General features: G+C 47.4%; 4 protein-coding genes across 4 annotated transcripts; all 4 read right to left on the bottom strand.

The window, feature by feature from the left end:
• Window positions 1–1,675: 1,675 nt before the first annotated feature.
• cntrob (centrobin, centrosomal BRCA2 interacting protein) lies at window positions 1,676–12,306 on the bottom strand. Its single transcript, XM_067261945.1, has 12 exons — window positions 12,184–12,306; window positions 11,497–11,698; window positions 11,306–11,381; window positions 9,651–9,723; window positions 9,253–9,556; window positions 9,030–9,146; window positions 8,085–8,171; window positions 5,912–6,010; window positions 4,625–4,933; window positions 4,065–4,199; window positions 1,951–2,057; window positions 1,676–1,784 (listed from the first exon to the last, which is right to left on the bottom strand). The coding sequence occupies exons 2-12, from the start codon at window positions 11,602–11,604 to the stop codon at window positions 1,676–1,678; spliced, it is 1,524 nt and encodes a 507-aa protein (XP_067118046.1). The 5' UTR covers window positions 11,605–11,698; window positions 12,184–12,306.
• A 1,158-nt stretch (window positions 12,307–13,464) lies between these two features.
• Window positions 13,465–16,324, bottom strand: eif4e2rs1 (eukaryotic translation initiation factor 4E family member 2 related sequence 1). The gene is made up of 7 exons (XM_067261421.1): window positions 16,143–16,324; window positions 15,621–15,702; window positions 15,380–15,511; window positions 15,109–15,213; window positions 14,832–14,984; window positions 14,344–14,480; window positions 13,465–14,017 (listed from the first exon to the last, which is right to left on the bottom strand). Exons 1-7 carry the CDS (start codon window positions 16,157–16,159, stop codon window positions 13,978–13,980), a joined length of 666 nt encoding a protein of 221 aa, XP_067117522.1. The 5' UTR covers window positions 16,160–16,324; the 3' UTR covers window positions 13,465–13,977.
• A 792-nt stretch (window positions 16,325–17,116) lies between these two features.
• Window positions 17,117–19,694, bottom strand: LOC136967944 (growth hormone secretagogue receptor type 1-like). The gene is made up of 5 exons (XM_067261944.1): window positions 19,425–19,694; window positions 18,810–19,296; window positions 18,152–18,240; window positions 17,919–18,052; window positions 17,117–17,126 (listed from the first exon to the last, which is right to left on the bottom strand). The coding sequence occupies exons 1-5, from the start codon at window positions 19,692–19,694 to the stop codon at window positions 17,117–17,119; spliced, it is 990 nt and encodes a 329-aa protein (XP_067118045.1).
• Window positions 19,695–20,635: 941 nt separating this feature from the next.
• On the bottom strand, window positions 20,636–23,400 carry ppp1r35 (protein phosphatase 1, regulatory subunit 35). The gene is made up of 4 exons (XM_067261806.1): window positions 23,157–23,400; window positions 22,681–23,080; window positions 21,084–21,217; window positions 20,636–20,938 (listed from the first exon to the last, which is right to left on the bottom strand). Exons 1-4 carry the CDS (start codon window positions 23,352–23,354, stop codon window positions 20,768–20,770), a joined length of 903 nt encoding a protein of 300 aa, XP_067117907.1. The 5' UTR covers window positions 23,355–23,400; the 3' UTR covers window positions 20,636–20,767.
• Between the last annotated feature and the right edge of the window lie 1,158 nt (window positions 23,401–24,558).

Here is a 24,558-nt window from a genome sequence, read left to right as displayed (position 1 = left end):
ATCTCTCCTTCTCTCCTCTCTCCCCCTCCTCTCCTCTCTCCCCCTTCTCTCCTCTCTCCCCCTTCTCTCATCTCTCCTCCTCTTCCTCTCATCTCTCCTTCTCTCCTCTGTCCGTCTCCTCGTTCTCTGGAGAGACGGAGAACTACAGCTTGAGTCTCTGAGAAAGAAGAAAAGATTAAACTGACATGTCGTTCACTATCTTCAGTGTGTACGTGCGCTTGAGTTGTACCTTTAGTGTATGTGTGTGTGAGTGAGTGTACTTTTAGTGTGTGAGAATTTGAGTGTGCGTGAGTTGTACCTTCAGTGTGTGTGTGTGTGTATGTGTGTGTATGTGTGTGAGGCTGTGTGTGTGTGTGAGGCAGTGTGTGCTTCCTGTTCCAACACAACACTGCCACTTCCTGTTCCGACACAACACAAACACTGCCACTTCCTGTTCCGGCAGTGTGTGTGTGTGTGTGTGTGAGGCTGTATGTGTGTGTGTGTGTGTGTGTGTGTGAGGCTGTGTGTGTGCGAGTGAGATGTACCTTCAGTGTGTGTACTGGAGGTTGATATTTTGTTCCAGTCTTTGTGTTCTTCACACCGAGAGGATTGTTCAGCCTGCAACACACAGAAAGGTTTGTGAGTGTATGGTGTGTGTGAATGTGTGTATGTGTATGGTGAGTGTGTGTGTGAGCATATGGTGTGTGTCTGTGGCTGTGTGTGTGTGAGTACCTGAGTGTTGAGTAGGAGTAGTGCTTCTGTCCAATGAGATCTGAGCAGGTCTTGTAACCTGGTAACAAGCTCCTCCCTCTGTCCCTCCAACCTGCATCTGCTCTGCTCTACATCCACACACTGCTGCTGTGCCTGCTGTAGCCTGCTCACACCATACACACACACAGCATATACAAACCATACACACACACACACACACACACACACACACACCACACACACACACACACACACAAAATTCTTTACTCAAATTTGCATGCGTGTTCGGATCCATAACCCTGGTCTCTGTCCTGCCTGCATACATAACCCTGGTCTCTGTCCTGCCTGCATACATAACCCTGGTATCTGCCCTGCATACATACATACATAACCCTGGTCTCTGTCCTGCCTGCATACATAACCCTGGTATCTGCCCTGCATACATACATACATAACCCTGGTCTCTGTCCTGCCTGCATACATAACCCTGGTCTCTGTCCTGCCTGCATACATAACCCTGGTCTCTGTCCTGCCTGCATACCTACATAACCCATTTTGTATTCATGTTATTTCATTTTTCAAACACTTAAATCCAAAGCAACATTAAAAAAAAGAAAATAAAGCAGATGATCAGAAGTGCATATTTCAAACAGTATTCTGGCGGTTCCAATCAGGCAATGGTCTGTGTTTACCAGGTACAGTACAACAATACCCACAGAAATGATTGGCAAGTAGTCCTAGGTGAGGACGGTGTTACCTCTGCAGGTAGTCCTGGGTGAGGACGGTGTTACCTCTGCAGGTAGTCCTGGGTGATTGTTACCTGTGCAGGTAGTCCTGGGTGAGGGTGAGTGTTACCTGTGCAGGTAGTCCTGGGTGAGTGTTACCTGTGCAGGTAGTCCTGGGTGAGGGTGAGTGTTACCTGTGCAGGTAGTCCTGGGTGAGGGGGAGTGTTACCTGTGCAGGTAGTCCTGGGTGAGGGGGCGTGTTACCTGTGCAGGTAGTCCTGGGTGAGGGTGAGTGTGTGCTGCTGGTGCTGCTGTATCTGGGACGAAAGTTCTCTCTCATAATGCGAGGTCAGGTCAAGTAGCTGTCTCCTGAAGGACACACACAGAGCTAGGGTTAGACACAGTAGAGACCCAGTAGACAGTAGCGACCTAATAGAGACCCATTAGAGACCCAGTAGAGACCCAGTAGAACGAGTAGAGACCCAGTAGTGACCCAGTAGAGACCCAGAGCCTTCAGGGTCATGGTTTAGGCTACCTGTGCTGTTCTCTCAGGATGCTGTATTCATGCTGCAAGGCTGCCAGCGAGTCTGTCACCTGCTTCATGTCCTCCTCCTGCAGACAACACTGAGCTTCCAACCTGGCCTACACACACACACACACGCACACACACGCACACACACGCACACACACGCACACACAGAGCCAGTTGTTCAAAAAGTTTAATCTGGAAATCCCATGTTTTGCTATCCAGGGTCAGGTAATCCATTTTACTTTTGTACTGTTTTTTCAAAGCAACCTTGGATTGGATCACCCTGATCCAGATACAAACTTTTCAAGATTACCAAATCCGGATTCCCAGTGTTGTAAATGAGACTACATATAACAATGTAGGCCAATGTAGTAGGCTAGCCAAGTAAAGAACAGGTTCAATAGCCAGCATTGGGTCATTTTTAATTGTTTTGATTTGAAGAGTCAGAAAAAAGAGCCATCATCTGACCCACAAACAATTGAAAAAAATATATACATTTTTCACAAATACAATGTGAATATTTCGAAGATGTGTTTCAAAATCTGAAAAGGGCTAAATGTACAATAAATAACTAAATTAAAGAACTTTCAAAGTTAGTCTTTGGTTGTGGAGAGACCAGCTTTTTGAAACTTGACTTTTAGGAGGTGGATCTCAAGTTGGGCTTTGGTTTGCTGAAGTTGGGAAAGAGTGATTTGTTCTTCTGCCAGAAGAATCTGTAATTCTGCTCTTACATATAAATAAATGCATATGAATTACATGACACAAATATAGTTTTATTTGATCAATTTCAAGTTTTATTACATTTTGTTGCTGAAATTCACCTTGAATCCACCCTTCTGCTGGGATCAGAATGATCTAGATGTTTTGGATCAAAGGTATCCCAGTCCTACTAAAAAGTTTTGAACAACACATATTGAAGGTTTGGATGACGTGATCTAATCCAATTTCAGAATCCTTTTATTTTTGTTGAACAACCAATTTTCAAGATTTGATCCAATCCAAAAGCCGTATTCCAATCAGATCACTTCTGAACAACTGGCCCCTGGGTATATGAAGTTAATTTCAATACCTTTTTAAGACTTTTTTAAGACTTTCTCAAAATATTTAAAGACCTCATCACCACTTCAAGTTCTAATCTGCAACAAACCTTTAACTTAATAAACAGTTGTAGTTTGCAAATAAATGTATAGAGCACAACCATACAAGCGAACTCAGATAAGCTCGAAAGAATAAATTAAAGCAAAGGCAAGGTTTATAAAAATATTTGAATGTTTCAGTTCAGTGAGTGGTGATTCACCGCAGTATTGAGACACCATATAACCTCCGCATGCATCGTTGATGTGCCACTGTCAGGCCAAAAACTGTCCTAGTGCCAAAAACTGTCCTAGTGCCAAAAACTGTCCTAGTGCCAAAAACTGTCCTAGTGCCAAAAACTGTCCTAGTGCCAAAAACTGTCCTAGTGCCAAAAACTGTCCTATCTGACTCACAATGCCGTTCCGATGCAAGGACGCGTCCGTCGCTATGCAAACCTTAACCCTCGTGCTGCCTTCGGGTCACATGACCCAAAGGCTCATAACGAACCATCGTTGTGTTTACCCAATTTTACCCAATACAAAAACAAATAAAAATAATTTTCTTTTAACCTTCCCAATGTTGGGGGTCTGAGACAGCCCAACAGTTAAAAGAAAATGCTTCACTTTGTTTTTGTATGCGGTAAAGTTGTCGCAATACGACGGTGGGTCACAATGACTGATGGGTCAGAATGACCCGAAGATAACACAAGGGTTAAATTCCTGAGATAGCTACGCGTGCTAGTCCTGGTTGCTATACTGGTTATTAGGTAGGATGTTTTGTATTTAGGCCTATTTAAACCAATGTATTCTACTCTACGATTTGAAGTTTTCACTCGTTTAATAGCTACTGCTAGCTAGATAGCTTTTTTCAACTAATAAATAACTTATTTAGCATCAATTTTAACAGACCGGGAAGGCAACACGTATAGTATTCTACCTGCGTGGGTTGCTGTCTCAGGAATGTCGAACGAGTGAAAGCTTCAAATCGTAGAGTTGAATACATTGGTTTAAATAAGCCTAAATACCATCTCTCTTCTACAAGATTACCTGGTCCAGAGCTCTGTCGCTTCGCTCAACATCTCTCCCCCTCAGGTCCTCCTCAAGCTGTAACACTCTCCCCCTCAGGTCCTCCGCCTCCCCCCTGGACTCCCCCAAACGCTGCTGGTCCTGCTGGCGCCCCTCCTACAAGAGACAGAGGTCAGAGGTCATATTCCGTCTCTGAACCCTTGCACCTACATCCTGAACCCTTCCCCCATAGGTCAGGGTCAGGCTTATAAAGTACATCCTCTGTGGTCAAGGGTTAGGCTTATAAAGTACATCCTCTGTGGTCAAGGTCAGGGGTCAGGCTTATAAAGTACTTCCTCTGTGGTCAAGGTCAGGGGTTAGGCTTATAAAGTACTTCCTCTGTGGTCAAGGTCAGGGGTCAGGCTTATAAAGTACATCCTCTGTGGTCAAGGGTTAGGCTTATAAAGTACATCCTCTGTGGTCAAGGTCAGGGGTCAGGCTTATAAAGTACTTCCTCTGTGGTCAAGGTCAGGGGTCAGGCTTATAAAGTACTTCCTCTGTGGTCAAGGTCAAGGGTTAGGTAGAGGGCCAGACAGACTCACCATTTCCTGCTGCAGTTGAGTGGCCAGCTCTGCAATCGTCTCATTCAGTTCTTTCTTTTCACTGGCTGACTGCAGCTGGAGGCGGGACACAGCAGCCTCTGCTTCCGCTAGCTGTAGTTTTAGCTCATCCTTCTCCACACACACCTGGTCTCTCTCCACACACACCTGGTCTCTCTCCACACACACCTGGTCTCTCTCCACACACACCTGGTCTCTCTCCACACACACCTGGTCTCTCTCCACACACACACGCTCCCTGTTCCGCTTTGCTTCATACACATCTCGTTCCAGCTCTGCCACACGCAGCTCCTACACACACACACGCACACACAGTAGAATATATATCATGAGGGCAGGAGAGTATGTGTGTGTGTGTGAATGATTGAGTGAATTAGTGATGTCACGATTCCAGAAATGTAGTAGTCGATACCAATAATAGTGAAATTCGGGGGGTAGTGGTGCTGGTGAATCTTGCCTACACCGTCAAATTTGCTAGGACTGGCACTGCGCAAACACATTTCTCTGCGCCGGTCACCAGATACTCTGAGCTTTCCTTTTTCACATGTAACACTGACATGGTACATAAACATGGCATAGGCTATATTTAGGAAACGTGTTATTCCAACATCTGTGTGTGTGTGTGTGTGTGTAACCCTAACCCTAACACACATGTTCCAACAGCCGCCCCAGCATTGATCCTGCATCCAGCATTGATGTCAATGTTTTTTAATTACACAGGTCACGGAACTGACGGAACTTGTCTCATTCTGTGTTCTTCTGTCTGTAACTATGTGTTATGTTGCTGCCTGTCTTGGCCAGGTCTCCCTTGAAAAATAGATTTTTAATCTCAATGGGACTCCTGGTAAAATAAAGGTAAAATAAAATCCTTCTTTATGTGTCCTTGTAAAATTGGTGCTGGGGGTCATATAACTCCCTGTGATTTTCAACTTCGAGAATTCATTTGATGTCGTCCATCTCCTTGAATTTCTTGTCTGATTTTCAAAATCGACTTGGGGGTTCTCTCTTGGTATGTCTGCAGGCGTGTGTGTTGTGTACAATGTGTGACAACTTGTTTCTCTGCCTATAGACAGACCGTTCAAATACGGGCATGCTCAACAGATCAATCAGTTTATTTTCATTCGTTTTTATCAGGGTAACCACATAGAAGGGTTGTTCGTTACCAACATTGTGTAGTTAGGTTTTATATAGGGTGAAACCCAAGCCTCCAAAGTAACATTAAAACGTGTGTGTGTGTGTGTATCAGTGTGTGTGGGTGTGTGTGCTCACCAGCTGTGTGTTGTTTTTGTGGAGCTCCTCAGACCGGTTCTGCTCTCTTCTCAGAGACTCCTCTCCCTCAGATACACCCTGCTCCAGGTTCCCCTGGACCTGCTCACACACCACATCACAACACACACTGTAGAACCTGCTCACACACTGTAGAACCTGCTCACACACCACACCACAACACACACTGTAGAACCTGCTCACACACCATATCACACACTGTAGAACCTGCTCACACACCACAGCACACACTGTAGAACCTGCTCACACACCACATCACAACACACACTGTAGAACCTGCTCACACACCACATCACAACACACACTGTAGAACCTGCTCACACACCACATCACACACTGTAGAACCTGCTCACACACCACAGCACACACTGTAGAACCTGCTCACACACCACACCACAACACACACTGTAGAACCTGCTCACACACCACATCACACACTGTAGAACCTGCTCACACACCACACCACACATTGTAGAACCTGCTCACACACCACATCACATCACACACTGTAGAACCTGCTCACACACCACATCACATCACACACTGTAGAACCTGCTCACACACCACATCACATCACACACTGTAGAACCTGCTCACACACCACATCACAACACACACTGTAGAACCTGCTCACACACCACATCACATCACACACTGTAGAACCTGCTCACACACCACATCACACACTGTAGAACCTGCTCACACACCACATCACATCACACACTGTAGAACCTGCTCACACACCATATCACACACTGTAGAACCTGCTCACACACCACATCACATCACACACTGTAGAACCTGCTCACACACCACATCACATCACACACTGTAGAACCTGCTCACACACCACACCACACATTGTAGAACCTGCTCACACACCACATCACATCACACACTGTAGAACCTGCTCACACACCACATCACATCACACACTGTAGAACCTGCTCACACACCACACCACACATTGTAGAACCTGCTCACACACCATATCACATCACACACTGTAGAACCTGCTCACACACCACATCACATCACACACTGTAGAACCTGCTCACACACCACATCACATCACACACTGTAGAGAGCATGATGCTGGCAGGAGACCAGGCTGATACTGTAGAGAGCATGATGCTGGCAGGAGACCAGGGTGATAGATGGGGTTAGGGGGAGGTTGTTCAGAAGGTGCCAAAACCCCCCCCCCTTCTCACAAGGGAGGGTTAGGGTTAGACGGTTAAGGGGTTAGGGTTAGAGGGTTAGAGTTAGGGTTAGAGCAGTCTTCTCAAAGTGTGGTCCTGGGACCACTGGTGGTCCGCCACTGCCCCCGTAGTGGTCAGCGACGGCCACAAGTAAATTATTGCGACATTTCTAACATACAACTCAGAACGAAGAGAACACAGTCAGTAGTAGCCTAATCTATTAAAGTAAGCTACACATGTTCCGCATTCTGACACCGCAGCCTCTGCACGGGTTGTACCATGTGAGGGAGTTCTCGCCTCCCAAATAGAGTTGGGAGAAAAAAATGTTGCATTAAGTGTGGAAATCCCTATCTTGCATCACATCAAACCCATACGTCCTAGGTTTGGGCTCGAATGTTTACAACGTCTGGCTCCGTGCCTTAACACTCGGATCGTTAAGCAGTCTCAAAACTTGTATTTTTTTCTTAGCGGAAAAAAAGCATAATAAGCTAAATACAATATCCCTTAGAAAGTCATGTGCCGCTAACAATTGTATGGCGCCAGGTCTGGGTAGGAGGCCTGTTGTTCCGGGGATATACTATTTAGTTGGATGGTCCGTTGGATGGTCCGCGAGTTGTTATTTATTGGCTAAGTGGTCCTTGGTGGGTTAGAGGGTTAAGGGGTTAGAAGGGTGGAGATGGAGTACCACACAGGGTTAGAGGGTTAAGGTTAGAAGGGTGGAGATGGAGTACCACACAGGGTTAGAGGGTTAAGGTTAGAAGGGTGGAGATGGAGTACCACACAGGGTTAGAGGGTTAAGGTTAGAAGGGTGGAGATGGAGTACCACACAGGGTTAGAAGGTGTGTGTGAAGTGTGTGTGTGTGTGAGTGAGTGTGTGTGAGTATGAGTGTGTGTGTGTAGTGTGTGTGTGTAGTGTGTGTGTAGGAGTGTGTGTGTGTGTGTGAGTGTGTGTGTACCTGGGTCAGCTGCTCCTGTAGTCTCCTCTCTCCTTCAGTCCTCAGGTGCTCCTGCCTCTTCCAGCCCTCCACCACCTTGGCTAGAGTCTGACACACACAGGTAGAACACACACACACACACATAACACACACACATAACACACACACACACAGGTAGAACACACACACACACACACACACACAGGTAGAACACACACACACATAACACATAACACACATACACAGGTAGAACACACACACACACACACACATAACACATAACACACACACATAACACATAACACACACACACATAACACACACACATAACACACACACACACACACACACACACACACACACATAACACACACACACACAGGTAGAACACACACACACACAGGTAGAACACACACACACACACATACACACACACACACACACACACAGGTAGAACACACACACACATAACACACACACACACACACAGGTAGAACACACACACACATAACACACACACACAGGTAGAACACACACACACACACACATAACACACACACACACACACACACACACAGATAGAACACACACACACACACACACACACACACACACACACACACAGGTAGAACACACACACACATAACACACACACACAGGTAGAACACACACACACACACATAACACACACACACACATACACACACACACACATACACACACACACAGGTAGAACACACACACACACACATAACACACACACACAGGTAGAACACACACACACACAACACACACACACACACACAGGTAGAACACATGCACACACATACACACACAGGTAGAACACACACACACAGCCAGATCAATATGTGTAAGGTTTGTGGGGGTGTTTGAGTGCGTATTGTGTGATTGTGTGTGTATGGTGTTTGTGTAAGGTGTGTGTGTATAGTGTGTGTGTTTCCAGACCTTGTCCAGCTGTTCAATCATGATGTCCTTCTTCCTGTCAGCTGACACAGCCAGAGCCAATCGCTGTTGGAGTTCCATGGTCTTCGTCTGCAACATCATCACCTGCTCCTCACACTGCTGCTCTCACACACACACCATACACACACTGTGTAAGAGTGTGTGAATGAGTGTGTGTGTGTATGTGTAGGTGTGTGTGTGTATGTGTAGGTGTGTGTGTGTGTACCCTGCGTCTGATCCTCTCTCGGTCCAGGCTGTCCCTGAGCAGTGTGGTCTCCGGGGGCGACAGCAGCAGGTGTGAGGAGGAGGAGGAGTAGCAGGGAAACAGCTCCTCCAACCCTGCTGCTCCACCCAGGGCTGCTGCTCCACCCAGGGCTGCTGCTCCACCCAGGGCTGCTGCCCCACCCAGGGCTGCTGCTCCACCCAGGCCTGCTGCTCCACCCAGGGCTGCTGCTCCACCCAGGGCTGCTGCTCCACCCAGGGCTGCTGCCCCACCCAGGGCTGCTGCTCCACCCAGGGCTGCTGCTCCACTTATTACAGGAGAACAGGAGTTAAAAGTGTATGGGTTAGTGTGTGAACACGTGTATGTGTGTGTGTGTCACCTGATGTGTGTGTGTGTGTTACCTGAGCAGGTGTGAGGTGGTGTCACTGCTGAAGGCCAGGTTGGGACTTGGGAGATGTGAGATGAAGTTGCCCTCTGCTGGCCAAAAAGAAAACAACATTAGACCCCTTCAACTGTCTCACCTGTGTGTGTGTGTGTGTGTGTGTGTGTGTGTGTGTGTGTGTGTAGGTGTGTGTGTGTGTATGTGCGTCTCACCTGTGTGTGTGTCTCACCTGTGTGTGTGTGTGTCTCACCTGTGTGTGTGTGTGTGTTCATGTGTTTCCCACAGGGTTTTATGAGACTAAGGTGGGAGTGAACCTCAGTCCGGGAGCTCCCAAGAAGATTTGGTGTTTTAAAGTTAAATCCATCAATCTGGTGAACTTCGAGAGCAAAACAATTAAGATCTATGAAGAATTTTGAGCACACTTGTACTCTTTTTTTTTTTAGCTAAGAAGATTATGCTATTTGTCATGTAAGTGCAATGGGTTAAAGGTTTGGCACACATGTCGGTCACCTCAGTCATAATGCCTTAGGGTTTCCTTTCACCTGGATGGCATTTACTAAATAATTATTTCCCACATACACCAACTTCTGACCTACTGTCCCTTTCTCTGCTGTCAACCTCACTTGCTGTCCTGTTGCACCTGAGAACTACCTGCCATCAAACTATCCTAGCTAACCTAGCTGGCTACTTTTGTTGATGTATATTACTGAACTGGTGGATTTAGTTCTCTTTAACCCTTGTGTTATCTTCGGGTCATTCTGACCCATCAGTCATTGTGACCCACCGTCGTATTGCAACAACTTTACCGCATACAAAAACAAAGTGAAGCATTTTCTTTTAACCGTTGGGCTGTCTCCCCCCACCCCCCACATTGCGAAGGTTAATTTATTTATTTTTAATTTGTTTTTGTATTGGGTAAAATTGGGTAAAAACAACGATGGTTCGTTATGAACCTTTGGGTCATGTGACCGAAGGCAGCACAAGGGTTAAAATAGCCTACCTAGTATGCTCATGATCTGAAAATCAAGGATAGAAACATGAAGTGTTAAACAATAGCGTTAGCTACTTCAACTTCATTTATAGCCATGGTTACATGATGAGCCAACTTACTCTTCAGATGCTGAAAATAGTTACTTTATGAAACTATGGAGCAACAAATTAGACTATGGCTAGCTGCCACAGTATAGCCAATGAATGGGAAACACTGGTGTCTCAGCAGGATGTGTGTCTCACCTGTGTGTGTGTGTCTCACCTGTGTGTGTGTGTCTCACCTGTGTGTGTGTGTGTCTCACCTGTGTGTGTGTGTCTCACCTGTGTGTGTGTCTCACCTGTGTGTGTGTGTGTGTCTCACCTGTGTGTGTGTGTGTCTCACCTGTGTGTGTGTGTCTCACCTGTGTGTGTGTCACACCTGTGTGTGTGTGTGTGTCTCACCTGTGTGTGTGTGTCTCACCTGTGTGTGTGTGTGTGTGTGTGTCTCACCTGTGTGTGTGTGTGTGTGTCTCACCTGTGTGTGTGTGTCTCACCTGTGTGTGTGTCTCACCTGTGTGTGTGTGTGTCTCACCTGTGTGTGTGTGTGTGTCTCACCTGTGTGTGTGTGTGTGTGTGTGTGTGTCTCACCTGTGTGTGTGTGTGTCTCACCTGTGTGTGTGTGTCTCACCTGTGTGTGTATCTCACCTGCGTGTGTGTGTCTCAGCAAGGTGTGAAGGTGAGCCCTGACATTCTCCATGTCCTGGATGTGTCCTCCACCATTCTACAGTCCAAACACACGTTTCATACATGTTATAGCATATACATGTAATTAAACACACACAAAACAATAAACGTAAAAATATATACACACACATACCCCTGGCAGGCAATCTTACCGTAGGATGGATGTAGCTGAAATTCACCTCCTCCTCCTCCTCCTCTCTCTCCATCCCTCTCTCCTTCTCCACTCTCTCCATCCCTCTCTCCTTCTCCACTCTCTCCATCCCTCTCTCCTTCTCCCCTTCAGGGGGGAGGCAGGGGGGAGGCAGGGGGAGTGCAGTCCTGTGCAGCTGGGAGGACACCAGCAAGGGAACCTGCCTGACATACACACATTACATTTACATTTAGTCATTTAGCAGACGCTCTTAAAACACACATTTAAACACGCACACACACTTTAAAGCATACACACATTAAAACACACATTTAAACACGCACACACACGTTATAGCATACACACATTAAAACACACATTTAAACACGCACACACACTTTAAAGCATATACACATTAAAACACAGGGAAGGGAAAGGCAAGAGGAGAGAAGAGAAGAGGGGAGAGGAGAGGAGGAAAGGAGAGGGGGAGAGGAGGAAAGGAGGAGGAGAGGAAAGGAGAAGATAGAGGAGAGGAGGAGAGGAGGAAAGGAGGAAAGGAGAGGGGGAGAGGAAAGGAGAAGATAGGAGGAGAGAGGAGGGGAGAAGAGGAAAGGAGAGGAACCTGAGATGGGTGTGGGAGGAGAGGAACCAGAGGTGGGGGTGGTGTTTGGGGGCGTAGGAGGAAAGGAGAGGAAAGGAGGAGAGGAACCTGAGGTGGGTGTGGTGTTTGGGGGCATGGCCTCTGCTGTGCAGCTCTGTGCTTCTTTGAAGGGAGGAGTACAGACGCGCTGTGACCTCACAAGACTCCTCCCACACCGGGCGGGGCGAGGAGAGCAACGAACGAATCACAGGGGAGCAGGACACAGTTTGGTTTTGGAGAGAGGGGGATGGAGGGGGGGAGGATGGGTGGAGGGGGAGTGAGAGGGATGGAGGGGGGGAGGAGGGGTGGAAGGGGAGAGAGGGATGGAGGGGGGGAGAGGGGGAGGAGGGGTGGAGGGGGAAAGAGGGGGAGGGAAGGGGAGAGGAGGGGGCAGTTGTCGGTTGGGGTTCCATCTCACTTATCTTCTTTCTGTGGAGAACGTGCACGCAAGAAGTGGACATCCACTACTTTTCAATTACTCAATACAGTGGCCATAACACTGAACACTAACATAACCAGCAGGGGTTAGGACAAGGTGTCTAAAAAGACAGTTGTTTCAAATGGCACCATTTCCTTTCGCCCCATCACTCTTGCTAGGTGGGCTACTACTGTATTCCGCAAACTAGCTAGTTGGCAAACAGCTAAAGTTCAGCTGACATATGTCGTACTGCCTCGCATGCCTGACAGCTGAGATATGATTCTGCACTGTGCCTGGTAACTGACTGTTCTTTTACTGGTCATAAATTCCGTTACATTTGAACTAGCTATGCACTTCTGATCCTTGTTTTTCTGCTGTTTTCTGTACAGTAAGCACTGTGTTGCACACAGTGCTTTGGATAAACGCGTCTGCTAAATTAATACAAAGTTAAAGTATGAAGCCAGACCAATCTTCCAGTTGTAGTTTGCAGAATAGCTGGCTTATCCGAACAAAGATAGTGGTAGCTAGTTATCCTACCTTTCCTGCAACTTCGCCGAAGCAACCACTTGCACAAACGTTTTCAACTGAACTTATAGCAGTTGTTTTAGGTTTCAAACACTCCCCTTAGCAACCGCGTTTTTCACGGCGCGTACGTGACGTCAACTAAAGTGGACGACTGGTACACTCGTTTGGACTCACCTTTCATCCAGAGATGCTGCTACCCAAATATATCGACTGAGATTCATAATTGAAGAAGACCCATCTAGTGGTATATAATTCTTTTTTGGGAATAAAACATTTTATGTGTTTCACATAAAAGGTCAGGGTTCACTACGGTCTCATGAAGTTCTGATTCTGATGAAAGGGTGAAGGTTCACCATGATATGTGTGTGTTGTTGCAAAGAGTAAAGACACAACCACATTTACCAAAGTAACATTTTACTTCTGTGTTGACATGGCAACAATGATCACACACACACACACACACACACACACACACACTATTGTTGGTCCCACATTCTGTTGTGGAGTAGGAGAGGCATCTCCGTGGTAACAAAACATTCTCTGTGTGAAAAAGGATCTCCATAGAAACCACCGGTACCCATAGCAATGACATGTCCAAACTAGAGGGTCAGAAAGGGGGGGACTGTGACCGAGCGAGCAAGGTAGGGAGGAGAGAGGAGGGAGAATGGGAGAGAGAGGAGGAAGCAGGGGGGGGGGAGAGAAAGAGGAGGGAGGGAGGAGAGAGGGGAAGGAGGGAGAGAGGGAGGAGAGAGAGAGGGGTTTAGGGATGGATGGATAGAGGGAAGACAGAGGGAGGAATGTTTGTTTCACTTGGGGTGATGATCCTGCAGGACAGTTGGGTCTTCATCTCTCTGTTCATCTCCTCTTCCTCCTTCTCTTCTTCCTTCTCTTCCTCCTTCTCTTCCTCCTTCTCTTCCTCCTCACAGTGTAATCTTAGTGTTGCGGAAGCTGGAATTATCCCTGTGGAGACAAACCCTCAGTCATACAGGACCAGGAGTCAGGGTTAGGAGTGTACATATATGTGTGAGTGTGTGTGTGTGAGTACTTCAGGGTTAGGAGTGTACATATATGTGTGAGTGTGTGTGTGAGTGTGTGAGCACTTCAGGGTTAGGAGTGTACATATATATGTGTGTGTGTGTGTGTGTGAGTACTTCAGGGTTAGGAGTGTACATATATGTGTGTGTGAGTGTGTGAGTACTTAAGGGTTAGGAGTGTACATATATGTGTGTGTGTGTGAGTACTTCAGGGTTAGGAGTGTACATATATGTGTGAGTGTGTGTGAGTACTTCAGGCTGTCGTTGTGGGTCTTGTACTCCATGATGGTGTTGGGCGGCAGGTTGAGGACTCTGCGCAGCGTGTCTCTGATCCTGGATGTGGTCACCTGGTCGCTGGCCGTCTTGTTCCAGATAGACAGGATGTCCTCCTGCACACACATACACTACAACTGATCCATGTGTATGTGTGTATACCTGGGCACTGTGTGTGTATCTGGGTAGTGTGTGTACCTGGGTAGCATGTGTGTGTGTACCTGGGTAGCGTGTGTGTGTACCTGGGTAGTGTGTGCGTACCTGGGTAGCGTGTGTGTATACCTGGGTAGTGTGTGCGTACCTGGGTAGCGTGTGTGTGTACCTGGCTAGTGTGTGTGTGCGTACCTGGGTAGTGTGTGTGTGTGTACCTTGGTAGTGTGTGTGTGTGTACCTGGCTAGTGTGTGTGTGTACCTGGGTAGCGTGTGTGTGGCTAGTGTGTGTGTGCGGCTAGTGTGTGTGTGCGTACCTGGAAACGTATAGACACCACAGCACCACAGACCTCCTCCCCCACCATGAACTGCTCCCCCAGCATGGCCAGGATGATGTTCTCCCAGAAGCGAGAGGCCAGGCCTTTACGCAGACGGATGATCCACTTACCCCCACTCTTATTAGCCTCGTCCTGCCCACACACACACCCATTACATGAGTAATGTGTATACACACACACATATCCATTACATGAGATGTGTACGCACACACACACCCACACAAACACCGACACACACACACACACCCCTACCTACCTCCCACATGGGTTTGATCCCCTCCTTGAACAGGTGGAAGTCACTGTGGCCTGTCAAGTCTCCTGGACGAACCAGATGGCTGTAGAATTTCCAGAACTGCTCCACCTGCACAGCCCACCACAGCTCAAATACTGGGGGTGGGGGGGTGGTTTGTATGGTGTATGTATAGTGTGTGCAGGATGCAAAATAAACTGACTGGTACTGTATGTATGAAGTGTGTGTGGTGTGTGTGTATGTATATCGTTTTGAGAGTGTGTAGGTGTGTACTGACCGAGGCCACGGTTCCTATCTGACGAATGTTCTGCTCATAGTTGGTGTTGGCAGGACGGCTGGGCGTCCGACGAGAATACCAGAAGGTGTAGTTATACTGGAGAGGATGTTCACCTGCAGCCGAACTCACCAGCTACACACACACACAGGAGACAGTTTTGAAGGGTTGGTAGTTTATAGAGATAATGATGTCACATGTACCTTTAAGAGGTGTAGTGTCGAGGATCTGGTGAAACACTCACCTTGCGTCGGTTGTTGTTTACAACGGAACCGTCCGTGTCGCAGTTCTGCTCCTCGTGCTCTACGTTCTCCTCGTCTTTCAGGCTGTGCGAGACACATTCCCGTTCAGGTGTTAGAATAATGTTCACTATCTGTGTCCGTGTTCCAGTGAATATACAGTCCGCATAGGGGCCGTTGGTACAGACAGCGGCTACTACCGCTAGCCAACATCTCGCTAACGAGCTTGCCAGGAAACAAGTGAGCCTGCTCTAATGACCACCATCACTGAGACCAAAACAAATGTCTTCATATAGAACCGGTTAGAGATAGCTTGCTTGTGTGTAAAACTAGTGACGGCCCATGATGACTGTCCATTACATCTAACAGCGGCGCGCATTTGCTGTGGGACAAGCAAACTCAATAATAAGAAAGAAACCCGTAGCCACTACAATGGCAACATACAGCATTAACAGTAACTAGCTAGCGACACAATTTTCTTCTGCTTAGCACTAGAAACAAGGGGACAAGCTCATTCTAAGACTTACTGTTCAAACTGGTTCATCTTAGACCCCCACGTCAATCAGAAACGGACACTGATCAATGGTTAAAAGTTGAGCAAATCGTGACGATAATTTATTTGATAAATTGGTGTATACGTGCGGTAAATAACGTATTTCTAAACTCCGTTAGTGCTACTTAGCTAACTCTAAGTAGCTATACTCTAGATAGCTTCACGCTCACTGACCACTTCCTGTCTTGCGAGCGCATTAGAGTACGGAGCACTGGAAGGGACAAATCTAATGACAACTAAGTACTGGAGGATGGATAGAGAGCCGGTGGTGTAAGGGTGGATGAAGAGAGAGCCGGTGGAGTACGGGACCGGAGAGTGAAGAGAGAATTCGACCCCCGTTCGCGTGAACGCACACTAGATATCTCCGCTGCTAAACTACATTCTCATTCGTTTCAATGCTGTTTACAAAACCACTCGCTCATTAGAATGCCGTCTGTAATATCTTAGCATGCATGGTGACGTAATGATACATTGTTTCAGTATTCTGTAATCCTTTTCATTGAAATAAAAACAGTCGGTGCGACAGAATAGGGAGTATTTTCGGGGCAGCCCTAGTTTTGTGAGAGAAAGTGTTGCCTGTGCATTAAAGTAGAGGGCTAATTATGTTATTCTATCCCCCGCTCTCCCCCATCTCCGGCTGGCCTGCCCCCCACCCCTCTTCCATCATCAATAACACAATCTGTCTCCCAACTCAATACCTGCCTGTGCCAGTATATATGTCTTTCTCACACCCTATTCCTCTCTCTAACACACACACACACACCCTCTCTCTCCCTCTCTCTCTCTAACACACACACACCCTCTCTCTCCCTCTCTCTCTCTCTCTAACACACACACACACACACACTCTCTCTCTCTCTCTCTCTCTCGCTCTCTCACACACACAAACACACACACAGGAGTTTGTTGTTATTAGTTTATGAAGCATGACTGGAGAACTTGACTGTGTCAGCAAGCTCTGCCCTCAGGGAACAACATAATATCATATTCACCATCAATACCATGCGATATACAACATCAATAAAATATACCCCATCAAGATGTCAGATGGCTGAGCGGTTAGGGAATCGGGCTACCAATCAGAAGGTTTCTGGTTTGATTCCGGCCGTGCTAAAAATAAAGTTGTGTCCCGGGACAAGGCACTTCCCCCTACTTGTCCTTACTGTAAGTCTCTCTGGATAATGTCCCTGTCCTTACTGTAAGTCTCTCTGGATAAGAGGGGAATGTCCCTGTCCTTACTGTAAGTCTCTCTGGATAAGAGCGTCTGCTAAATGTAAATGTAAGACCATGTGATATACAATGTCAATTTAATATACACTATCAATGCCATATAATATACAACATCAATATCATATACAATATTAATGGCAGAATATTAATTTAAATACATATTATACAATTATTTAGTATCATACACTATCAATATCATAGAATATACAATATCATAAACTAACCAAAATGACAGGGTGACAGGGTGACAGGGAGACAGGGTGACAGGGAGACAGGGGGCCTGGGAATCAAACCCACAACCTTCTTACTGCGATTATCTGTTCATCTGTTCCAGCAAAGATGCAATCCCTGCCTGCCCTCCTCGTTATGTTGGTAAGTGTGTGTGTGTGCATGTGTACGTGTATGCGTGTGTGTGTGTGCGTGCGGTTGTTATAGAGTTGTGGTGGAGTTTTGAGGGGTGAGTGGGGGTATCCGCCTGCGGTGTGTGTGTGAGTGTGTGTGTGTGCATGAGTGTGTGTGCAGCAGGCTGCGCAGGGCCTGGCGGTAGCGGGCAGACATGGTGTTGTAGAGCAGGGGGTTCACCGCAGCACTGAGGTAGAACAGGACGAATGACACCAGGTTGAAGTACTGAGACACGTAGTACAGAACATCAGCCTGGAACTCCGCCTCCGGCTCGCTCTCCTCCTCCAGCAGGAGCTCTGTGTGTGTGTGGCTGTCTGTGTGGGTGTGTGTGTGGTTGTGTGTGTGGTAGACTCCTGGAGTGGAGCCCAGAGAGAGAGAGAAGAGAGTGCGTCCCACGTGGAAAGGCAGCCAGCAGAGAACAAACACCAGCACGATCATACCTGCACACACACACACACACAGGTCACACACACACACAGGAGGTTGGGTTAGGGTTACCCTCGAGCTAACCCTAACACACACAGGAGGTTGGGTTAGGGTTACGCTCGAGCTAACCCTAACACACACACAGGAGGTTGGGTTAGGGTTACCCTCGAGCTAACCCTAACACACACACAGGAGGTTGGGTTAGGGTTACCCTCGAGCTAACCCTAACACACACACAGGAGGTTGGGTTAGGGTTACCCTCGAGCTAACCCTAACACACACACAGGAGGTTGGGTTAGGGTTACCCTCGAGCTAACCCTAACACACACACAGGAGGTTGGGGATCCCCAAATTCGACTGCTAAAGTTTCCACTTCAATTTTAATGCCCTCAGCACCCCTCGCTTACCACCTGACTATTTCTGGACTAGACCACCTGTTATCCTGACTGTTCTGGGTTGGGGTGTATGGTAGTGTGTAGTGTGTATGGTTTGGATAAGAGCGTCTGTTAAATGACAAAATGTAAAATGTAATGTAAATGTTAGGATTAGAGTGTATGGTTAGAGTTAGGGTTAGGGGTGTTACCGAGCATCTTGACGGTGTTGCGCTGGGCACGGTCCCTGCTGTTACGTAGTGGGCGGAGCCACAGCTTCCGTCCAATCAGACTGTAGACGAGGCCCAGAATGCCAAGCGGCACGAGGAAGTACAGGTTGGAGAGCCACATCATGGTTGCCAGGAGACCAGAGGAGACAGCATAGTCTGTGCAGCGACACTCGCTCCCTCCCCTGCCCTCCTCCACCCCCAGCTCCCCCGCCCCCAGCTCCTCCACCCCCACCATGAGCAGAACAGGCGCCGCGCTGAGCAGAGCCGCTCCCCACAGGCAGCCAATCAGGGCCCGCGTGCGTCGACGAGTGAGCAGCGTCTTGGCGGCCAGCGGCCGGCACACGGCCAGGTAGCGCTCCAGAGACAGAGCCGTGATGTGCAGCAGCGACGAGAAGGTGCAGCTCTCACTGGCGAACATGCTCACCTTACACACCAAGTCACCAAGACGCCACGGCCTGGGGTGCCACAGCTGCACACACACACTCACACAAAGACACACACACACACACAGATGCACATCAGTACAGGTCCAGAAACAGGATTAGTGGTGTGTATGAGGTGTATGAGTGTATTGTGTGTAAGGTGTGTATAGTGTACCTTATACAGGTCCAGGGGCATCAGAAACAGGATCAGGAGGTCAGACACAGCCATGCTGCTCAGGTACAGGTAGGTGGAGCTCCTCAGCTGGGGGCGGAGCCACACCACCAGGATCGTTAGCATATTTCCCATGATACCCGTGGCCAGCAGCAGTACACACACCCCCGTCACACACGCCAGCTCTGCCCCTCCGAACACAGGCGGCTCCCATTGGTCCTCCCAGCTCCACTCTGATTGGTTGGAAGTGTCCTGAGGGTTCGCCCACTCCATGGCAACACCTGGGGGGTTAGGGTGTGTGTGTGTTGTGTAAGGATGAGTGTGTGGTGTGTGTGATGTGTGTGTAAGGATGAGTCTGTGTGGTGTGTGATGTGTGTGAGGTGTGTATGTAAAATGTGAGTGTGCGTAAGGATAAGTGTGTTTAAGGTGTATGTGTGATGTGTGTGTGCGAGAGGTATCCTATATCACCCAGGTAACACCATGTCTGCTGACGTAGGCTGATGGATTCTCAATTAAGCTGGATCACACACACACACACACACACACACACACACACACACAAACTTAATGTGCCTTATTAAACATACATTTATGTCTCAATTAGAATTTTTATAAATTAACTTACATAACATTTTATTTTACACGTTTATTTATATAGCAGATGCTTTTATCCAGAACATGCAAATAGAGCCTATAGAGAATCACAAATCAGAAGTGCAGTTCTACCAGTATTTGGTGGTCAAGGAACAGTGTGTTTACCAGACACACAAAATAACCACATCTCAGCAACCAGGCACAGAGAACAATAATATCTCAACGACAGTGCAACAATAACATCTCAATCTAGTTTCCACTTTCATTCAATACCTCCTGCAAGACACACAGATACACACACACACACACAAACGCACACTAACACACACATGCAGACACACAAACTTACACAGAGACATACACACATGCAGACACACACACACATGTAGACACACAAATACACACAGAGACAGTACCTTACCCTGTCCATGCTTGCTCCCAAATACACAATCATCCCTTTTTCCATCCTTCCCCCTCCCATCCCCCCATCCCTCGCTCCTCCCTCCCATCCGTCCATCCCTCGCTCCACCCTTCACCTCTCCCCTTCCTCCTCGTCCCTACAACAGCCTCTTCCCCACTCCCATTTTGACAAAAACAGACAGTCCATATTTCAGGTTCTTTATTCAGAAAATAAGTCAAACATTTTAGGGGTGTGTGGGAGTATGGGATCAGGGATATGTACAGTTGTAAAAAAAAAAAAGGTTACTGTATTGACATCCAATCACACAGCGGTACATCCCCCTCCCCCAGTCTCAGAGCCCTACCCCCCAGCAGGCATGTCTATGGTAGAGGTCAAAGGTTGAGTGGGCGGGGCATGTGGTTGGTTGTGGGCATGGCGTAGCCTGGTCCAATCCTGGTAGGAGTGGCTTCTCTCTCCTCTGCTCCGCCCTCACGAACACCCTCAACTCTGGCCCCAACTCCTTCTGCTCCCACACACACACACACACACACACACACACACACACACACACACACACACAACATAAACACACAAGTTATATACACTAATTCAAGGTCTTTTGAGGAGAATCTTAAAAGTGAGATTTCTGTTTTGTTCTGTTGCTTTACCTTGCAGCCAATCACACGTGTAGGGAGGACCAGCTGGAGCCTATCATGAAGTGCGTTGCTGATCAGTAGCTCCTCCTCCACGCTGATGCTGACCAATGCCCTGTAGAGCTGCTGGGAGGGCGGGACATTCACCGCTATACACACACACATACCATACACATTCACACACACACTTTTTGTCATTTGCAAGTTTGAAGTTCTTAATTCCAACAGTTGTAAGTTTTAAATGTATTTTATAGTCCTGTATGGTGTAAAGTGTGTATAGTATATATTGTGTGTATATATATATGTGTGTGTATATCCTCGGTAGCTCTGCTGCTGATGCCATCTCTGGCCCTGTATAGTGTATAGGGTGTATAGTGTGTGTATAGTGTAGGGTGTATAGTGTGTGTATAGTGTGTATATAGTGTGTATAGGGTGTATATGTGTGTATAGTGTGTATATGTGTGTGTATAGGGTGTATAGTGTGTGTATAGTGTGTATATGTGTGTATAGGGTGTATAGTGTGTGTATAGTGTGTATATATGTGTGTATAGCGTGTATGTATATGTGTGTATGGTGTATATAGTGTATATGTGTGAATAGTGTGTATAGGTGTGTATCGTTTGTGTATGTGTCTATAGTGTATAGTTTGTATGTATAGTGTGTATGGTGTGTGTGTGTATGTGTGTATGGTGTGTAGTGTGTACATGTGTGTATGGTGTGTATAGTGTGTACATGTGTGTATGGTGTGTATATGTGTGTATAGTGTAGTGTGAATATGTGTGTATAATCAACCCTCTACAATGCGACATGATTGGCTGCTATGATAACAGACGTACAATTAGTTATTTTGCTGCTGCTCAACAATGAAAACAGAGATTGCCAAAGTAACGGAAAGTCGCTAGATTTGTTGCTTGTTGCTAGATAAGATTTTTGTCGCTAGGGAAGGTAAAACGCTACACTGCCTCTGTCGCTTTCTCTCACAAAAAGATCAACTTGGTTTTTACAGCACTCATCACACACAGAGATGGATGCAAAAAGCTACAATTCCAGGCTGAGCAGAAAACGATTAATAATTAAATTAATATTTTTTTGTTATCAAGACAATTTAAGATTACTGTTCCATGTTCAGATTATTCTTGCTCTGCTAATCAGCTCTGCCAACTGCGAAAGAGCCTTCAGTGCCCAAAAGAGAATAAAATCAGATGTCCGCAGCAGTCTCACATCCTCACACCTTTCAGACCTGATCATTTAAACAGAAGGCATAAAGCTTCAGCAGTATGATCCATCATCAGCTGTGAAGAGGTGGCTGAAGTCAAGTGGCAAGACAACCCTTTGCAAAAAAATGGTAGACGAAATCCATATGCAACATAAAGAATAATTCCGACAGATAATGTACTTTTTTTCGGTTGCATTGTTCATGCATTTCATGTAAAAAGTCTGGCGAGTAAAAGAAAAAATGTACTAGCCAATGGCGACTCAAGCTTCATTGTGTCCGTAGAGGGTTGATAGTGTGTAGTGTGTATATGTGTGTATAGTGTATGGTGTGTATATGTGTGTGTATAGTGTATATGTGTGTATCGTGTATATAGTGTGTATATGTGTGTATATATACCCTCGGTAGCTCTGCTGCTGATGTTGTCTCTTGTTCTGGAGGACTTAAGCTGTTGCTGCACCGCCTTCTGGGAGTTGAACTGTGCCCCCGCCAGCTCCTGTAGCTCTGCCCTCAGAGCCAGAGTGGAGTTCAACTCCGCCCCTTCCGACAGGACCACGCCCATTTCCTCATAACGACCCTTCTCCTTGGCTCCTGGTAGTGCAGGTGTCATACGTCGGTTTAGAGGCCGGCTTATGAGAGGCGAGGAGGAAGCAAGGTTGACCAACTGCAGACCTGCTGTCTGGACCCCAGGGAGAGGGTTACCATGGTGATGCTTGCCCTCAAGGTGGCTGGTGGAATGTTGGGGTGGAGGGTTGTTGCTAGGCTCTGCGATCACCGTGATCTCCCTCCTACAGCGTACCTTCAAAGTCAGAGACAAGTTAAACCTAACTATACGCACACACACAGACCCACACATACAGACCACACACACTTACCTGCTGGCAGGCTGCTCCTGTAACCAGGCTGGATGGGGGCGGGGCTCGGCAGGGTGGGGGTGGGTCCGGGAAAAGTGGGGGCGAGGCCGGGATGAGGGGGAAGGACAGGTCTAACTCTGGGCAGGTGGGTACTATGCTGAAAGGGGCTGGCTGAGGAGGGGAGCCCAGAGTAGGCGGCTGGGGGGCAGCTGTGCTCATGCTGGGGGAAGCTGGAGTCTGGGGGTGAGGCTGGAGGTTGGGGTGAGGCTGGGGGTGTAGCTGGAGGTTGGGGTGAGGCTGGGGGTGGAGGGTCAGGTTGGAGGTTGGGGTGAGGCTGGAGGTGAGGCTGGGGGTGGAGGGTGAGGCTGGGGGTGTAGCTGGAGGTTGGGGTGAGGCTGGGGGTGGAGGGTGAGGTTGGAGGTTGGGGTGAGGCTGGAGGTGAGGCTGGGGGTGGAGGGTGAGGCTGGTAGTGAGGCTGGAAGTTGGGGGGTGAGGCTGGGGATGAGGGGTGGAGGCAAGGGATGGAGTATAATATAAACAAAGTTAGACAGATAAATATGAATATAGAAACGACTGTGCTTTGTCATTTCAGCTGCAGTGCAGAGAGCAGCCTTTTCACGCAATCGTACCTCCAACTAAATTAGACATCTGCAACAGCAACTTAGTTTTGCTCAACTGAATATTCATACTCTGGACTGTCAAAACACACACAAAGTGAAATTAATTTAAAAGTTGTTACTAACTTAGTAAGCAAGCAGAAAGACACCTTTCTAAGTACGTTAAGCAGAAACAATACATTTTGATATATTTATAGGTAGGCTAGGCTACTACTAGTAGGTATGACTTCGAGGATAGTTCCTGGATAGACACCGTTACCTAGCTACCACATCAGCCAACCGTTAACGACGTTAGTGCTAATACTGTAACAACGAACTAATCCAGATAGCTACGGCTCTGACAGCTCCAATGTTGTCACACCCGTTGTGGCGGCAGCGTCAGTTTACCGGTATGCGGGTCCTGTGTCGCTTTTCTCGTCACTTTCTCTGCTTGCTTCCGTGATGTCAGTTTCTCCGCCTGGAGGTCGACAGCTTTTCACGGTTAACGTTGGTGAGCCACACTTAATGTTTGTGGTGTGTTGGTACCTGTTGTGGTGCTTCACGCTATTGAAAATCACACTAATAGCAACTCCAATTATTCTTGTTGATTCTGGTTTGAAATTCCCACCCGTCTACAGCGCGAGCGCTCTATAACTTCCGTTTCACACGAAAACAATCCCTCTTCCGGCCAAGGTACTCTCGATTTGTCTCTCGCAGTTTCCCGAAAGGGCGGACATTTAGTCGCAACAACTACTTCATGCTAAGTGCATAATTTGACCGCGTCGTGGTTGAATTATTTTGATGCTCGATTCTGTAAGTTCTTACTC

The sequence above is a fragment of the Osmerus mordax genome, chromosome 23, assembly GCF_038355195.1.
Source record: "Osmerus mordax isolate fOsmMor3 chromosome 23, fOsmMor3.pri, whole genome shotgun sequence".
Taxonomy (NCBI): domain Eukaryota; kingdom Metazoa; phylum Chordata; class Actinopteri; order Osmeriformes; family Osmeridae; genus Osmerus; species Osmerus mordax.
This window is presented reverse-complemented; position numbering and strand designations above follow the sequence as displayed.

What these genes read in the sequence shown, in the direction of transcription:
- cntrob (XM_067261945.1), bottom strand. Translation starts at nt 11,604, where the DNA reads ATGGAGAGAGTGGAGAAGGAGAGAGGGATGGAGAGAGTGGAGAAGGAG. An exon ending in GCTGAGACACACACACGCAG is followed by an intron (nt 9,724 to 11,305) that starts GTGAGATACACA and finishes TTTGGCCAGCAG; the next exon opens with AGGGCAACTTCATCTCACAT. An exon ending in GAGAGAGGATCAGACGCAGG is followed by an intron (nt 9,147 to 9,252) that starts GTACACACACAC and finishes GTGTGAGAGCAG; the next exon opens with CAGTGTGAGGAGCAGGTGAT.
- eif4e2rs1 (XM_067261421.1), bottom strand. An exon ending in AGATAGGAACCGTGGCCTCG is followed by an intron (nt 15,214 to 15,379) that starts GTCAGTACACAC and finishes TGGGCTGTGCAG; the next exon opens with GTGGAGCAGTTCTGGAAATT. An exon ending in GGATCAAACCCATGTGGGAG is followed by an intron (nt 14,985 to 15,108) that starts GTAGGTAGGGGT and finishes GTGTGTGGGCAG; the next exon opens with GACGAGGCTAATAAGAGTGG.
- LOC136967944 (XM_067261944.1), bottom strand. Translation starts at nt 19,694, where the DNA reads ATGGAGTGGGCGAACCCTCAGGACACTTCCAACCAATCAGAGTGGAGC. An exon ending in TGCCCCTGGACCTGTATAAG is followed by an intron (nt 19,297 to 19,424) that starts GTACACTATACA and finishes GTGTGTGTGCAG; the next exon opens with CTGTGGCACCCCAGGCCGTG. An exon ending in CTCTGGGCTCCACTCCAGGA is followed by an intron (nt 18,053 to 18,151) that starts GTCTACCACACA and finishes GCGGAGTTCCAG; the next exon opens with GCTGATGTTCTGTACTACGT.
- ppp1r35 (XM_067261806.1), bottom strand. Translation starts at nt 23,354, where the DNA reads ATGAGCACAGCTGCCCCCCAGCCGCCTACTCTGGGCTCCCCTCCTCAG. An exon ending in CAGGAGCAGCCTGCCAGCAG is followed by an intron (nt 23,081 to 23,156) that starts GTAAGTGTGTGT and finishes CTGACTTTGAAG; the next exon opens with GTACGCTGTAGGAGGGAGAT. An exon ending in CAGCAGCAGAGCTACCGAGG is followed by an intron (nt 21,218 to 22,680) that starts GTATATATACAC and finishes GTGTGTGTATAG; the next exon opens with CGGTGAATGTCCCGCCCTCC.